This window comes from Xenopus tropicalis, chromosome 1 (assembly GCF_000004195.4).
Source record: "Xenopus tropicalis strain Nigerian chromosome 1, UCB_Xtro_10.0, whole genome shotgun sequence".
NCBI lineage: Eukaryota > Metazoa > Chordata > Amphibia > Anura > Pipidae > Xenopus > Xenopus tropicalis.
In genome coordinates, this window is record NC_030677.2 from 147,983,655 (window position 1) to 148,001,516 (window position 17,862).

Sequence of the window (17,862 nt, forward strand, 5' to 3'; positions counted from 1 at the left end):
CTAAACAGAACTGTTTTTGTGACATTTCTGAAAATCGTCACAAAGCTTGCATGTTGCCCCATTGTGTACCCCACATTTAGTAACGTACCAACATAAAACACTCTAAGTATGAACGCCACTAGTCTACTGAACAGTTTGATGCCCAATATGAATAGATTTACCAAACTATGTGGGGTACAGAGGATGCCAAATTGAAATACAGCAGACAAAATGTCCATGTGCAAAGACAAGTAACAAAGAACAATGTAAAAAGCAATAAAATTGATAAAGATAAAAAAAAATCACTAAAATCATTTTTTTTTTTTTGCCTAATAATATCTGCGGGCAGAATAACAGTTTGAGTATTTTGGCTAGGGCAAATAAGTTTTACAGACAAAGTCAAGCAAACAACAACTATGCATAACTGAAAATGCTATAAAATGGCTAAACATGCAGTAAAATACCCAAAAATCCACCAAAATCACAGAAAATGTAGTAGAAACACCAAAATAATACACAAAAGGTATTGCGCAGTGCGGTTAGCGAATACACTATCCGCAATGGCAATAAAACATTTTTTTCAGGCAAGAATAAAAACGATGCGATTAGAAAAAAAAAAATTATTACAAAATTACATAAGTGTGTAAGTATGTGTGTACATGTGTGTAAAATGTGTTTTGTGTGCATGTGTGCGAGTGTGCAACCAAGTGTGAGTTTTCTCTAAGTGCTGTAAGTGATAAATGTTTGAAAACCTCCCAAAAATGCATGTGTGGGTGTGTAAGTGTGAGTATAAGTGTGTATTAGTGTAATAAATGTGTGATTGTGTGTTTGTGTGTGTATTTGCCACTTACTTGGGGTCTAGAAGATCAGGATCTGCAGGAGAAACTCGATCTGGCACAGCAGCAGTAGATCATGTGAGGGGGCGTGTCAGGAAGCAGGGGGGCCAGAGGGGGAAGCTGCGGAAGGGAGAGGAGCTGCACAGGAAGCCACGTGGATGGCAGGTATGTATCATGGGGCCCCTGGGCGATCGCTGCCCAGGGGCCACTCGTTCCCCACCTCTGACTGTTGTCTGGAGGCTGGGGAACGAGTGGGGAGCGAAGGAATGGCTTGAAAAGCCATTCCTCCGCTCCCAAAACCGGAAGTGCAGCAGGACGTAGAATCTACGTTCTGTGGCACTTTGGTCCTTTGATACACAGGACGTAGATTCTACGTCCTGTGGCACTAAAAAGGTTAAGGCACATCCAAATAGCTCAGCTAGGACAGCAGCACACAAGACATTTCCAAACTGATACTGACTGCTGTTTTATTGTGTGTATCTGTTTTATTGTGTGGTGACTAAACTCTTAGGGGAATATTTATAAAAGGTGGTGTTGAAATACACTACACATATACCTATCAAGGTGTGTAATGAAAGGAAAGCTGAGAATACAGTGCTGTTGTGATTAGTCTGTGACTATTCTCCTCAACATGCCATCCCTCCAGCAAGAATAAAAATTGCCTGTTGGATGACATACACATCTCTTCATTCGGCCTAATTTGCCTCACAAGGAAACTTCGGGCAACCTCCTGGAAAACCGAAGCGACGTGTATGCCATCTCACCGGTGATATACATTCTTGCCAGAGGGATGGCATGTTGGGGAGATTAGTCGCCCGCAATAGTGAAGATTTATCTTGGGCAACTAATCTTCCCGTGTGCCACTGTCCATAAAGGAGAAGGAAAGGCTAGTAAAGAGTTAATCTCAAGCTGCAGGCAGACTTCAGTTCTCTCAATAGTGCCCTTAAGTCTCCCCATATTTCTCCTGTTCAGATGATCAGAAGTCAAACAGGAAGAAAAAACGCTGAGCTGTGTTCCCATAATGCGTCACTCCTGCACAGACACCCAGACCATGTGAATGGGGGGGGGGGGGGTGGAGTGAGTGAGTTCTTAGCATTCTTGAGGGAGCAGCAGAGAGGAGTTAGCTGAAAGCTGCGTGTATCTGGCACAGGAATTACAGACACAACTAATCTTTTTTCAGAGAAGTCAGTGCAGCGTTTCTGTGAGTGCTTATGGCTGTATTTACATAGACCTTTCTGATAAAGCTTACTTAGTTTTTACCTTTCTTTCTCCTTTAAGCCGTCTTGTAATTAGTATAAAGTTGCTGCTTTTTGTGCAAGATTTTTTTTTTTTTTTTTTGCCAGGGCTTGTCCTACTCTCTTTAATCTGAAGTAACATTGAAATATAGTGTAAATTTCTGAAGTAAATAAAAATAATCCCCTTTCTAAATTATACCACCTGCTATATGGTGGAGTACTTATCTGAAGTAAATAAATACGCATTCATAAATACCCATTTTAACTTTGTAATGAATTCTGCCTGCTAATTAAAAAAAAAAATGAATAATGCAACTTCATAAATAACACTGTCATTTTTTTTACACCACTTATGATGTATAGTTGCATACTTTTGCCCACATTATGCTTAAGCAAATTGGTGGTAATTTTAAGAGATACTGACATCAACAATTAAACCCTTTTTTTTTTTTTTTTTTTTTTTAAACATCTATCATACCATTGTATTTGCATGCTATTGATAATTTTACCATAAAAGTATTTCCCTATTGCTTTTACATTCCCTATCTGCTCCCCCAAGTTCCTCTATGAGGGGGCTGCCATATTTGTGCAGCAGGAGTCTTTTAGCATTAGGAGCTATAACTGACAGGTTGAGAATGGATAGTCAGGTTGGCAAAACAGTCAGGTTTAGGAACTTTCAAGTAACAGTTATTTACAAAAGCAGACCTATCTGCAAAAAACAATCAACATGATCTATAGGTAACTTTTAATATACATTTGAATTTTGAAGAGAATTTTTTTAGTCTCAATATCACTTTAATCACTGCCAATTCGGGTCCTTCAGAGGGATTTGTAAGCTTATTTGCCCATGTATGGGGACACCCGACAGGTCTACCCGACCAATTTCTGACTGAAAACAGTGCAATGTTTCCTGAAAGTGCTTATTGCAGCCTCAGTATGCATCTTCAGGCAGTTGCTGGTTTAGTGGAAATATTAAATGGCTGAGTAGATTAATGTTGAAGGAGATGCTTGTATTTTTTTAATGACACGTCTTATACTTTCTGGTTTCTGCTGATCTGTTTCAGCCATACATAGAAGAAATATGTGACAGCCTTCGGGGGAAGATATTCCAAAGGTTTATAGAGAGGTAAGAATATATAAGAACTTAATAATACATATACATTTTACATATATGCAGTGAAATTTGAGGTGCTAAACTGACAAACCTAAGGGTAAATTTCACAGATTATAGGTTTGCCTTCAGGATACCCTACTGACATACATATCATTGACATGTAGGCTTCCGTGAAAAACTGATCTTTTTGTATGTATGTAAAAAGCCAGCAAGCCAGCAGCCCCTCAGCTATCTCTGTCTTTTCACACCTCACCACTGGCACAGAAAAACATATATTTTATTAGAGACAATATATTTACTACAGATTGCAGTATTTGTGGTTTGTCTGATATAATACATTTTTAACCCATTTGTGTCAATTTATGGAAATCCTGCCTTTTTTGTTAGTGAAGAGTTTTGTTAATGCAGCTCTTACTGTTAATCTGCTGATCAATAATAATTTTTATGTTTGATAAAAACTTTATTGCAGTTTCCTGATAAAATGACACAAGGAATTTTTGAAACAAACCCAAAGAGCTCCAAGAAAATCCCATATACATGGGTTTATCCTATAGGCTAAAGGTCACCCATTGGGTTTTTTAAGCGGAAGTCAGAATAGGTGATCAGATTCCAGAATCCTCCAGATTCACCCTTCATCAGTGTAATGCAGTTTTTTTTAGATAGAGCCAGTGGTGTGGATCCACAGATAAATCAAAAGGTTTAAGGAGACCACCTCATACGTATGCAAATAAATACAAGGAATTCTGGGAACCAAACCCATTGAGCTCCAAGAAAATACCATTTACATGGGTTTATCCTATAGGCTAAAGCTCGCTCATTGGGTTTTTAAAGCAGAAGCCAGGATAATAGCTAAGCAGATTCCCAACTCCAGACTGATTTCACCCCTTTTGGGGCTCATCAATGTAGTGCAGGGTTTTCTGATCTGAACTGAGAAGGTATCTGGTCAATCTCAGGTTAACAATATAACCGACATTGCAGAAAGCATTTAAACGTAAAAGACAGATGTAGCATGGATGGAAGCTGATCCAGTACTTTTAGAGAACATTTTATTGTGGATTTAGGTAGATTCTAATTGTAAGTTATTAGCCACTTTATCTGTTGCAGGGAGACACACATCTTGAAAACATTTAAATACATTTAAAGTATGTTGCCAAATTGTCTAGGGAACTTTGTTTCCTTTTTTGAACATTTAGAATGTGTTTAATGAGGTCTCTATCCCTATACTAATCACACACAAATATATACATTATTTTTACAGTGACAGGTTTACTAGATTTTGCCAGTGGAAAAACGTGGAACTAAATATTCATGTAAGTACAAATCAATCGAACATTTTGCATTTGTTAGAAGATGAGCAGAAATTAACTGTAGAAAGGATCCACACAACCAAACATTTTTTTCTTTAGTTCTTTGCCTGTACTTTTTTTGAGAAAGAGATTGCAAAACCCAAGCAATTGCAAACATGGAGTAGCTTTAGTTTTGTTCTGTTTTGCTCAAGATTAAAAAAAAATATGTAAAACATGATTCAAATTATGAGCAAAAAGTATTTACAGCTCAACTTCTGTTCATTGACCTTATGATGAACAGCCCTTTTAAATCTTGTGAATTTGTTTGGGATCCTACAGTTTCCCTATTTGCCCCATTTAGATCAATAAATAACAACAAAACATATATTCTCTTTTTATAGGCAGAAAGTATATATTCAGCTCAATCCCTAGTTATCGAATTTATGCTGAACAAGAATAGATACTTTCTTTTTTAAAGAAATCAGGAAATGATTTGACTGCCGTAAATGCCAATTGTAAATGATGTAATTCAGATATGATACCATCAGTTAGCATGCATTTATGAACTGTTAATGCTACTACCTTTCATGTGCCAACATTTTTCCTGCTTGCTGTAGCCTAGATCTGCATTATTACTCTTCATAGTTTTTTCATTTTTTTGAGGCAAATAACACAAGTCAGTTAAAGTTGCATGCACTAAACCTGTAAAAATGGATGTGAGCTTTTTCTCTATATAACCAGCTTTCATCATCTTCCAATTTGCTTATTACTGCTTCTGGCGGCTGTAGAAATGTATTGCCATTACATTGTAATAATGGGCATACATAAAAAGTTAATTGGTTCTGTTTGGCAAGCCTGCCAAGGAGCAGTAGTCATCCTTGTACCAATGATTTAATCGTCAGATGGCTCTTGTGGATCTGTCAGAATAGAATCGTGGACATAATTTTCAAAGTTTTTGAATCAAATAGAGTTGTTAAAGTGTTGCTAACACCAAGAAATTAAAATACCTTGAATTTTAATATACACCAAGGGACTAATTTTTTTTAAAAATGGATGGTTATGATTGAGTGTGCTTCTTGAAAAAAATAAATGCTCACCAAGTTTAAGTGGCAAGCTTTTTATTTATTTATTTTTTCAAAATGGGATCATTTAAAAAACAAACAAAAAGACCTCACTCTCATTTTATACATAGATAGACCTGATCCGGTCATTCAGGGGTATACTGACTAAAATGCAGAAAAAGAGAAATTCATGCATATAAACACTAACTTTGAATCTTGTGCTAATTCCATACCAGTTGACCATGAATGACTTCAGTGTTCATCGAATAATAGGCAGAGGTGGATTTGGAGAAGTATATGGCTGTCGAAAAGCAGATACTGGTAAAATGTAAGTGTACTTTATTGTGAGTGATGACAGATAATGGATATTATTAACGGCTTTCTTGAAGTTTGACATACCATTGTGCTGTGTTTCTTTCCAGAGTCTTTAGCCAGTACTGCTAGTCAGCGTCGTTATAGTGGCAATATACACCTGGTGTAGCAGTTTGTTCTCTAGGCAGCATGCATATCTAACATGTTTTGTCTTTGTTGGTTTCAGGTATGCAATGAAATGTTTAGACAAGAAAAGGATCAAGATGAAACAAGGAGAGACATTGGCCTTAAATGAAAGAATCATGTTGTCCCTAGTCAGCACAGGAGTAAGTATCCAATGAAATCCCTTCATGATAAGCAGAATCACCACAAGCAATGCAAGGATTGGTACTGAGTTTCAGGAGAGTTAACTGTGACTCCATATATCAGAAATGTCTTTGAAGGACTCTTAGGGAAGAATTGCACTTTAGATTCACAATAACTGCATTATTCACAGCATAAAATTGTCTTCCATCACCATGGAGACCAAGGATGTTGGCAGAATTGTAAATTCTTTGCTGTTTAAACAGATCTCAGGTTTGTTGTTCAAAACACAGTTCTATCTATGGATAATCAATATGACCAAATAGAAATCACAGTTTACTTTAAACTGTTTTAGTTTTAAGCAAGGGATCTTTATTCATATTTAACACACTTACATAATTTAATTTTGCTGTAGTGGGTCTGCACTCATAATGTATGTATTTACTTTTAATACAGCAACAGCAGAATATAACTTTGGTATGTTGTCAGCTTGATCTTTTAGGCATTCATAGTCTGTTAAACTGAGTTTCTCCTGTTAACCTTTAGACGCTTCTTTACACATAAGAATAATTGTTTAATGGTCCCTTACTACAGACAGGAGTGCATAACCATAGTTTCAAAGTTTGGTTTCCTTAACTGATTGGTTTTAAATGTATTGGTAAATTAGCCAATACATGTTCACAATTGGTGTAGTGCAAGCTGAAGGAAAATTGTAAATTTAGTGCTCACCGGTTTTCACCAGTGAAAAGCATGTGCGGGCAGATCTACCTTCACCGAAGCTAGGTTGAGACCCATAGTCCTGTGTAAGCCGCCACCACTAATACCCACTTGCCTTAGGCTGCATGCTAGGTATGGCCCGCCACTGGTTAGAAATATAATAAACCTTCCAAGGCAGTTTTACGTACTGATTCTATTTCTCTGCTGTGTAATATATATTCAGTGTCCTAATTGGTTCTCACTGTTCTTACTGCAGCTGTATCGGAATACTTCAGAATTGTTTTGGAGATTTTCTTGTAGTGTTTTATTGCCAACCAGTAAATAACCTCCACTGCAACCAGCTGTAAAACATCTATACATGTCCCAGAATAACATACCCTTTTCCCTGCATACAGATTTATTTTGTCTCTCTATTACAAGCAGCTGATCAGTTCTTTTAGTTATTTCCTTGTCTAGCGTGAAGCTCCACTCTGTGGAGTGCTCAGAAAGCAAAATGGGACAGAGCTTCACACTAGACAAGGAAGTTACTAAAAGAGCTGCAGCTGAACTGGCTGTAATTGAGATACAAAATAAATCTTTTACATTTTTATTATATGATCTTGTTATTTAACATTTTAGAGGGGATACTTTTAATTAGTAATCAATTTGTGATTTCTTATAGTGAATTGATTAGAATACTGCAGGTGATTTCTATTTTTTTTCTTGATTAACTTCTGCTAAATTTAGTTTATGCTAAAACAATTCGCTTTTGCTAGAATGCAGTTTCTTGCATCATAATGGGTAGCAGTGAAGTATTTGAGTATTAAGTTTTACCTGTAGTAGAAACAGGAATTATTAATCTTCTATTCTTTAGAAAATGTGGATAATAAACTTTAAAGGACATGTAAAGCCTACATTTGCCTACAATGTATATCAGTTGGGCACGTCTCCCCCACTCAAATGGCATTATTTGTACTGCATATATCCCCTCCACTGTAATGGTAAAGCTGAGCTCAGGAGAAAAAAAATTGAAGCAGACAGCTAGAGCTGAGTTTCTATGGGAACCAGCAATGCCATCTCTTCACTGGCTGCTAGACTGGAGGGCATGTTTAGTAATCTGAGCTGAGAACAACTGAGCATGCCCACAAGCCAGAAATCAAAGCAAATTCCTGAGGGAGGGGGCTGAGTGGGTTACAGGAGAAGAAGCAAATCTAAGTGATTAAGGAGATGTTGCAGCCTTACTATTAACCTCTGGACAACCAGTGTGGCAGGTATTGAAAGATTTCAAAGAGGCTGTTCACTGGTTACATTTTTGTGTGTGTGGTTTACATGTCCTTTAAGGGAAATCTTTTACCACCAAGTTTAATGATAATTCCAATCACATAATATGCTACAGTGAAGACAAAATGTTCTCATATTTTAATGTCTGGGTTGGGAGAAAAGTGAGAAAGAAACTGGGTAATAGAGGAGATCAGAGAAACATTAGTGAAATTGACCCATTTACTGCAGACTGCAAAATGAATAATGTGGTATGCCTTGTTTCATTTTCATTTATAGTACTATCTACCAGATTTGTGTGATTGCCTCTCAGGAGGAATAATGTCACCCTAAGAGTGACTTTCAGTGCTCTGAAAGTCACTATGGAAAATATATCACTAAATAAACTTGCATCCTCCCATTAATAAATGTAAACTAACTTTTCAGACAAAAACGCTTTAGTGAAAAAAACAGATTCTGGCTAAGCTTTTCCTAACTTTGTACCAAACAGGCCACATACCATTTATAGCATTGCTTTGTGTTGTTTCGTCTGTTTTGATTGATGTAGAATTTATGTAAAAGTTCACAAATTAGTTCATGCAAGGGATTTAACTTTATTCCCCTTAGAGCATCACCACTCCAGCTCACAGTAAATAAGTCTGCTTCTATATCTGTGTATGCATAACTTTATTTATAAAGCGCTACAAGGATACGCAGTGCTGTACAGTATTACAATATATACAGTTACACACAGGGAGGACAAGTGTCAAAATTATTACAATAAATAAGTACAAACAGAGAGATTGTGCCATGTTGTATGAGACACAGTAGGAAGGAAGTCCCTTCCCTGTAGAACTTACAATCTAAGTGGTCAGGTAACGTACAGGCACAAATTGGAAGGCAAGAGTGCAAAAGGTAAGGGCATTGCCTTTAAAGAATAAGTAAACCTTTTTTTCTAGCGGTAAAATTACTCTAAACAGCCTCCAGGATTACCTACCATTGTCCCAGCACTGAGAGTGACTTGGCTCCTCAGTTAGAAGTTGATCGTTTTCTTTGCTTCCTTGTGCATAGTGAAGCCCTGCCCCCACTTCCTGTTCAGGGGTCTCATCAAAAAAAAAAAACCCTGCTAATGCACTGACTGTGGCTCCTGCTGCCTCCAGGCATGCGCAGAAGGCTCTTCCACTTCCACTACAGTAGTCGAAGTGATGAGGGAACTGATGAGGAGCCAGGTCACTCCCAATGCTGGGACAAAGGTAGGTAATTCTGGAGGCTGGTTATAATAATTTTACTGATAGAAAAAAAAAAAAAGGTTTATTCTTTAAGCACATGACTAGACAAAATAATGTTTTAGTGCTCCAGAAGGTAGTGTGTTGGAATGTAATTGTAGCAACATTTTCTAAGATCAATGTAGTTTAAAAATAGGGATGCACCGAATATACTATTTTAGTATCAGGTTGAACCCCAAATCCTTTGCAAAAGGTTTGGCCAGATACCAAACGGAATTCCAATCATAATTTGCAAATTCGGGATAAGGAAGAGCTGAGGACGACCACACACTAAACAATTTCCATGTTTATGGGACAAAAAGTCACATGATTTTGAATTTGGTGCATTACTATTTTTAAATCATGACTGTTGCCAGTGTAATCATATATAATCTACTATCTGTAACCAAGAAGGAACTGTCGTAAATATGTCATTAGTCCATTTTGGGTCTAGCAGTAGCTGACCACTAAACCTGTGTCTGCTTTAAAAGAAATGTAACTTGTAGGAACTAACTATTAAACATATCTCTGTATTAGCTCAGTTCTAGCAACTGAAGGATTAATCCATAAACATGACACTGCCATGACTATATCTTGCCCTCAAGGAAGACTGACCTAAAAACCGGTGACTACCATTAGTTCCCCTTGAGCCTTTGTGGGAAAGCTTGATTAATATATCACTGCCATTTGTACAGATTGAACAATGAAGGGACAGATCGACAAATGTGTTAGTGCCATTTGTAATATAAAGATTTTTTTTTATTGATTTTGTTTGCATGGTTACTCAGTAAGAAGAGATCAATACTGATGGATAGGAGGTGGCTTGCCTTGTGTTTTACTTGTTCACTGTTTTTTTAGTTGCTATAACCCTAAACCACATTAGGCAGGAGTCAAAATATTTGTATTGGGTGGCAGACATAAAGGCCTTATGTCCAGAGTCCAGTTTATAGTTTCTTATAAAAAAAAAAGTTAGACAAAATAATCAGAGGCCTAAAAATTATTTGGATGGATTTCCTAGTATCAGCTGTGTCTTACATATAGGTGCACTAGAGAGTAATGATTTACCCATGCTCAAAAAAAGTTTACCTGTTCATTATTTAAAAATATACAAACCTCACACATTATTATTTGTTTTAAAAGCAATATACAAAGACTTTTTTCAAGGGTTTCATTGCAGTTTATAGGTCATTCTGTAACCCAATGTATCCTTATATAGCGAAGTTCCATTGATCTTACATTGCAATATTTTTTTTACATTTTACATGAGCTATATTTAGATGAATGCTACAGATGAAAAATTATGTTGAAAGTACTTACATATATGGATGTAGCTTTGGAGCTATATAGGTTTTTAGTTTTTGATCATCAAACATTTCAAACATTGCTTATGTCTTGTCCAAACTAGTTTTACATATTTATGTTGCAGGTACATGCTTAACAAGATCATTTATATTGATTAACTTGCCATAACTATATATGCCACAGCAATCCATCTATGGTTGTTTCTAACTGCCCGGTCATATTTGCTAAGCTGGCACTTTTGTGCCTGATTGAATTTTTAGGAGGCTGTCTCCCTGACCACTAAATAAGACCTTAAATACCATTTGAATGGTTTAGTCAAACTTTATCCAATAAATTAAGCATTATATATGTTTTCAGGGGAAAATCCGTCTTTTACTTTTTGCCTTGTATGCTTCCTGTTCAGTCAGGAAAAGAGTGGCTTTAAACTGGAGATGACGCCAAACTCCTACTGTTTTAAGGCATGAGTCTTGCATTTAAAGGGCAAGGCGACTGAACCTTATTCTTTTTTAGTGGCCAGTGGTAATCACTAATAATACATAGTATGTTTACCTGTACCTATTTTACTCCAAAATAATGAAACTTCTGCATCACTATCTGAAATAGATTAATTAATGGCTTTTATATTTATTTGCAGGACTGTCCGTTCATAGTATGTATGACTTATGCATTTCACACACCTGATAAGCTCTGCTTTATCCTGGACCTGATGAATGGTAAGTATATATTCAGTATTTTTGTGTGCTGGTTACATGATTCTGCCACTGGTCTTTACTGATTAAGACTGGTTTTGCCATTTAATATAACTACACCACTAAATTCAGTCATACTGCCAAACCATCTGGACATGTATAGCCAGTTATGGGGCCCTCTCAGACTGGTGAAACTGGTGGATAAAGGATTATTAGCCATGACAGAAATGTCCAGGGGAAAAGAAATGTTGAAGAGCTACATTCCTGCTTTTCCAGTCAATGAATTGGTCAGCCCCAACAAATGTAACAAATGTGGCCATTGCATGCACGTGGCTCGTTGTACAGAGTCCATCAATTTCGCCTACGGGCCAGTCAGTTGGATACCATGTCAATCACGCCATGTATGGCCACCTTTACTGGAAGAAGATAAAATTCCTAACCAATCCTGCCTTCTCAGGAACGCTGATATCACTATCCCTAATATCTGTGTGCATCTCAAGTCTGCCATCATCCCCAAGTGTATTGTTGGATTATACCTGTGTATTTCTTTTACGCTTTTGGTCCGCTTATTGAAGTAGTCACACAAACAAGAGTTTTGAGCCTTGACAGAGCACCAGGTTACATAGCTTGCTGGTTTTTGTGTTTAGTGGGAGAGCTACTTGGGTAGTAATTAGGAAGAAGAAGGATGAAACAGATGTGATAAAATAAATAGGATTTGTGATTCTACATTAGTTACATTGTTAAAGCATACTGTCATGATTTTTATGTTATACATTTTATTTCTAAATTACACTGTTTACATAGCAAATCACTCTACCATTTAAAATTTTATTCTTTATTCAACAAATGTATTTTTGTTTAATTGTGATATTGGTGTTTAGGTAGCCATCTCAGTGCATTGTGCCTGATCCTGATCTTTCAGAAGGAGCCAGCACTACGCATTAGAACTGCTTTCAGATAACCTATTGTTTCTTCTACTCCCATGTAACTGGAGGAGTCCCAAGTCGGACTTGAATGTATTGGGAGCTGCTATCTTGCTACCTTCCCATTGTTCTGCTGATCGGCTGCTATGAGGGGGGTGATATCACTCCAACTTGCAGCTCAGCAATAAAGTGTGACTGAAGTCACTTCAGAGCACATGCTACATGGCTGTGGCACCCTAGGAATGAAAAAATATGGCTAGCCTCATGTGCATTTTCAAAATGCAATATAAAAGAAAATCTGTTTGCATTTTTAAAAAACTGATTTCAATGCAGGATTCTGCTGGAGAAGCTCTATTAACTGATGTGTTTTGAAAAAAAAAACATGTTTTCCCATGACAGTATGACTTTAAGCTTGTGCAAAGTCACAGTAACTCAGTTTTATCGGTCTAGCCAGCCCTGTATAATTGTACAAAGGAATTATGACAGTGCAGTCCAATGTCTGTCAGTATGTGATAACGACACATTTGCCTCTGAGATTTCATCGGACATTAAAGTTGTTCTGTGACCTGCATTTAGATATCTGAGACAACAACATTCACTTAAATATCCGTCATAAACCTAAAACACCTGTGGTTTTCAGTTATCACATTTCATGTGGCATACCTTCATGGCATAACTTCATGCTCCTTCTAGTATTAATAACATTAATTTTTAAAATGTATTTATAAAGCGCCAACATATTCTGCAGCGCTAGTACTCATTTGGTTGTCTTGTCTGCCTGTCCAGTGGGTTAAAAGCACCCAAAATGTTTGTTGTGTGTGACATTTTTGTGTTTATTATACATTTTTAGGAATCCTGATGCTCTGGCGTTTTACATTTTTATAGTTTTCTTGCTTTGTACCGAGTACATTTTGGTGGTTATTCATTTGACTTCTTAGTAGTTTGTGGATTTGAGTTGATATTGGCTTAGATTGCCTCCTCTTGCTACAGGCCGAGGGTTCCAGCACCTCAGTATAGCAGGAATTTTTAGCTTATAGTACTGGAAGGGGACTTTCTTTTACCAGTTTGTAATACATTTTTACATATTTATAACTCTTTTCTGAAGGATGTAGGGCTAGCAGTATTTTGAACAGCAAAAGCTGGTGTAGTTCATTAGGTGGTGAAAAAAATGTTTAAGATATAAACTAATGGCTAACCAACTAACTGCACCAGGCAGTCTTTTAAGATCTCTCTGTGACTCCATAGGGATGAAAGGAAAGTACCTCTCTCTGCACACTTACTATTTCTTATTACCTTTTTTAATCACACCTCGTCGATTCTAAGAACTGGAGCTTTTGCTAGTCAGTTTTGATATTATTTGTTATGTTGTTAAGTATAGACACCTTGTATAGTTAGGACTGCTAAGTGACCAGATTAAGGTAGAATTTAGCTGGATGCCAAAATACATTTTTAGAGGGATAAGCAAAGTGAGCTTTCTGTGTTAACTTTTTTTTTTCTTAACACTGCATTTTAAAGTAACCTAGATTGTGATTGTCTTTGGTTTGAACTTATTATGTTATTTGGTATGTGCTTCTATCAGTTTCTATTGTAAATTCTATCTGCCAAAGGTGAAACTATTTTGCGGGATGCCAACTGGAATAGACAGTGATAAGAAAACTAAAAGCCTCTAATTGGTCTTTTGAGCTTTATCCAAAATAAAGAAACTATATGAATAAAATTAGTGGTACAAATTTAGTTTAACCTTGAATTTGTAAGCAAAGAGGAGACTGTTTGTCTCTCCTACAAAGACAATGACTGCATTTAATCAGAACTTCATTTGTCAAGGTGGCAATTTGAAGTGCATTATGTAATTATGGGGAGAAAATGTGCTTGTCTTTAGAAGATCAGGAGATTGTTGTGCGATTTGCAAGGGGAAGACACACGTGACAATTAATTTGAGCAGTGAAAACCCGCGTGCAATTAGTCGTAGCAAGTCTGTCACACTATACTATTGTGGGAAAGTCGCCGCAACAGATTTTTTTTAAAGTTGCAGCGACTAATCACCACATATGTCTTTGCCCTAATAAGTGGTATATATCAGTTTTTTTTGGTTTCTATACTTAATATTAAAATGGGAATAGTTTTCATTTGTGGTAAAAGAAATGGTATACTGTTTTCCTGTTTCATACTCCTATATTTAAGTACCTCATTTTCCATTATAAATAATTTGTCTAAAATTGATTAATAGAATATCTGTGGAATGTTTGGCGTATTAAATCATTCATATGCTAACATCATTGTGAAACTGCCTTAGACTCTAAATATTCGGAGGAAATGCATGGAAAAGCTTTTTTGTAATTATTTCAAATTACTCGGGATGCACCCAACTCAGGATTCTTTTTGGTATATGCAAATCCATGCCCTTTTAATAGGATCCGGATTCAGCCAAACTGAATCCCAAAAGTCATTTTACTTTTAGCTCAGGATAACTACGTTTTTTTTTTTTTTGCGATGTGAAATTTAAAATGCATATTTTAATTTAGGGTTTGGTTCAGTATTTGGCTGTGTTTTTTTAGAAACATTTGAATTTTTGATCGTTCCTGAAATGTCCTATGTTTTACAAAAAGTCAGTGTTTCTTTTGAAACCCTGCAGACTGTACACAGTGAATAATTTATTAACTGTATATCTAAACCTTTTTATGGCAGCCGCAGGTTGTTGGGGTAAGTCGGGATGCTAATGTTCTTTTTTTCTGGTTGTTCCAGGTGGGGACTTGCACTATCACCTTTCACAACATGGAGTGTTTTCAGAGAAGGAGATGAGGTTTTATGCTGCTGAAATCATCCTAGGCTTGGAACACATGCACCACCGTTTTGTTGTCTACAGAGACTTGAAGGTAGGAAAAATAAGAAACCACAATCCAAATGTCTTGCACTATGGGGCGTATTTATTATGCTGTGTAAAACTAATTCGCCGAAAAAACGGCGTAAAAAGTTGTGTAAAATAAATGGAAAAGATCACAGTCTGAACACCGGATATTACGCCGTTATTTTCCGTAAGAAAAACCAAGTTAAAAAAATTTTTTACACGCCGAAGCCTGGCGATGTGTGGCGAATTTTCTCGCCATTTTTTACACAGCATAATAATTATGCCCCTTTATGTACTTAAACCAATACCATATTTCCAGCTTCCACGATAGCAGGTGTGCATTTCTGCATGTATTGTGTGCAGGTTATAAAACAATAATCAATAGAATGTGTTTATTTTGTGCTAACCTAAGCAGATATCAAAACTTCATCAGGTGATATTTAAGTTTGACAACCCATACCCCTCCATACTGATCCAGATAACGCATAGCTTACTGTGCACAGAAAGCTGTTCTGCCTCTCCCCTATTAAGTAAATTTGGAAAGCCTGACTACTAAAGCATTTTTGGAGTGAAAAAGTACCAATACTGTTACAGAGCCTTTTGGGGCTGAAAAGGACTTTACCGTTCAAATCAGTGAGAGGAAGTTGATATTCAGTTCTTCTCAACTCAAGAGACACTTCTGCTGTAACTGTGGAGCTTTTAGCAAGAAAATGGGGGCAATATTTAAATATTTGCTCCTAGAAGCCATTGTCCTTGGTGCAATTGTTTTTTCACCTGTGTAAGCTTGGAGTTTTCACAACATAGAAACTATGGACTTACTCACTGATTTCTTGAAATGTTAACTAAATTTATTTAAACAATTTCACATGTAGAAAAAAGTTTCAGAAGAGGATTGGTTTTTTAGTAAAATGAGACAAATTGTCAAAAGAGTCTGGATACCTTTGCAAGCCACTTTATATATGGCTTTTCACAGTTAAACCGATTTAAACATATTAAGCAAATTTGCAAATTTTTTTACTCATTTTAGGATTTCTGCAGAATACTGCTCCATTAATATGTATCTAGCCAGTTCCTAGGAAGCAACAAAAACTGACAAAGATCTCTTTTAGTTGGTTGCTGCTGTAAGCTTAACAAATGTGTTATTTCCTATAAACTTTGTACCTCTGCATCAGTCATTTGTGTGCCGCTACCACTGTTTTTATCTCAGTTGTAGCAATGTGTCTAAACTTCTATAAATAAAACTACTGTTTAACATGCCAGTATGCAGTTCAGAGCACCTTTAAGGCATTCCAGATTATAAATCCCAGGATTTGTCAACTGTTGCAGTGAAACCATATGCTTCCAAAGCCAATGTCTTACTGTGCCTGGCATTTTAATACTCCTTCTGTTTTATTTGTGAAGATATTGTTTGCTTACCACTCGTGATTAAAATAAGCTATGATGGTTGTATAGAACTCTGTGGCCAGGAACTGTGTTTGTATTATACACCTTTTTTTGAAAAAAAGTTTTATTGCATTTAGGTTTTTGTTTTGTTTTTTATTTAAAGTGAATATGGCGCAACTGGAAAACTCCAGAGGGAATGTACGTGAAGTGTATTACATGTAGTGATCTTAATACATGCAGTGATCTTAATGTTAGTGAAGGGAGACTTGTTGAAAGGAGACTCGTCACCCTCGGGTAGCATGCCACTAACCTTAACTCACCCATTGAGGATGTAATTTTCTGTCTATGTATTTAAAGTTTCATATGTTTAGGGTAAGCATAATGTTCCCTTTTGCTAACATTTCACACATGAATTGAAATGCTTGAGATGATTATGCTGTGGCAAAACAAAACCATTAGATTTATCTATTGGGCACATTTACTGCTATATAGCATCATTGCCTACTAATCCCTATCCTACCACTAACTGGAATCATCCCTTAGCATTTAATCACTGACAGTAACAAATAGGAAGAAAAAATGCTGAGCTGTGTAAAGAAAGTTCCCATAATGCCTCACTCCTGCACATGCAGACCAAACTGAACATGCTCAGTTAGTAAGACTATGAGTCAGCTTCCTGCTGATTGGCTCAGATCCACATTCCTAAGGGGTGGAGTGAGTTCTTAGCATTCTTGAGGGAGGCGGGAGCAGAGAACAGAAAGCTGTGTCTGTGGCACAGGAATTACAGACACAACTAATCTTTTTTCAGAGAAGTCAGTGCAGCATTTCTGGGAGTGCTTATGGCTGTATTTACATAGACCTTTCTGATAAAGCTTACTTAGTTTTTACCTTTCTTTCTCCTTTAACTCTGGAAATTTTGGAACTAAAAAGAAAAACAGAAAAGCTCAGAGCAGAGACACTGACAGATAAAGAGAGTGTGGAAGATGTGGTCAAACTGGTCTAATCTGTCCATTTCATGTTTGTGTGAAATGATATTTGCAACATCAAACTGTATTAAGCTAGTCTACAGTTTGTCTTAGCCTGATGGATGGGAATGGAACAAAAAATGTGAGCAAAACGTGCAATATATTTTATAATTATTGTCTTCTATTGTCTTAAATACAAACAATTAACTTTCCTGCTATTATTCACTATAGTTTGTTATTACCTCAGAAGTCTTCCAGCATTTTCTTTTTGATGCAACCAATGAACCAGAATCTAAAAACCTCATAAATGTGCTTCTGCATGCCAAAAATGTAGCAATATCACTGATGGTCTGTAGCGTGATAGAGAATAAATGCTTAGTACTGATTATCTGGGTCACTGGACGATTCCCT

General features: G+C 36.7%; 1 protein-coding gene across 1 annotated transcript in view; it reads left to right on the forward strand.

The window, feature by feature from the left end:
* Positions 1-17,862, forward strand: part of grk3 (G protein-coupled receptor kinase 3) — a 127,018-nt gene that overhangs the window by 83,092 nt on the left and 26,064 nt on the right. Inside the window, exons 6-11 of the mRNA XM_002932071.5 lie at positions 3,115-3,176; positions 4,423-4,474; positions 5,748-5,839; positions 6,050-6,149; positions 11,281-11,359; positions 15,001-15,131. Of these exons, the coding sequence (XP_002932117.2) occupies positions 3,115-3,176; positions 4,423-4,474; positions 5,748-5,839; positions 6,050-6,149; positions 11,281-11,359; positions 15,001-15,131 (516 nt within the window). The remainder of the gene's footprint in view (positions 1-3,114; positions 3,177-4,422; positions 4,475-5,747; positions 5,840-6,049; positions 6,150-11,280; positions 11,360-15,000; positions 15,132-17,862) is intronic.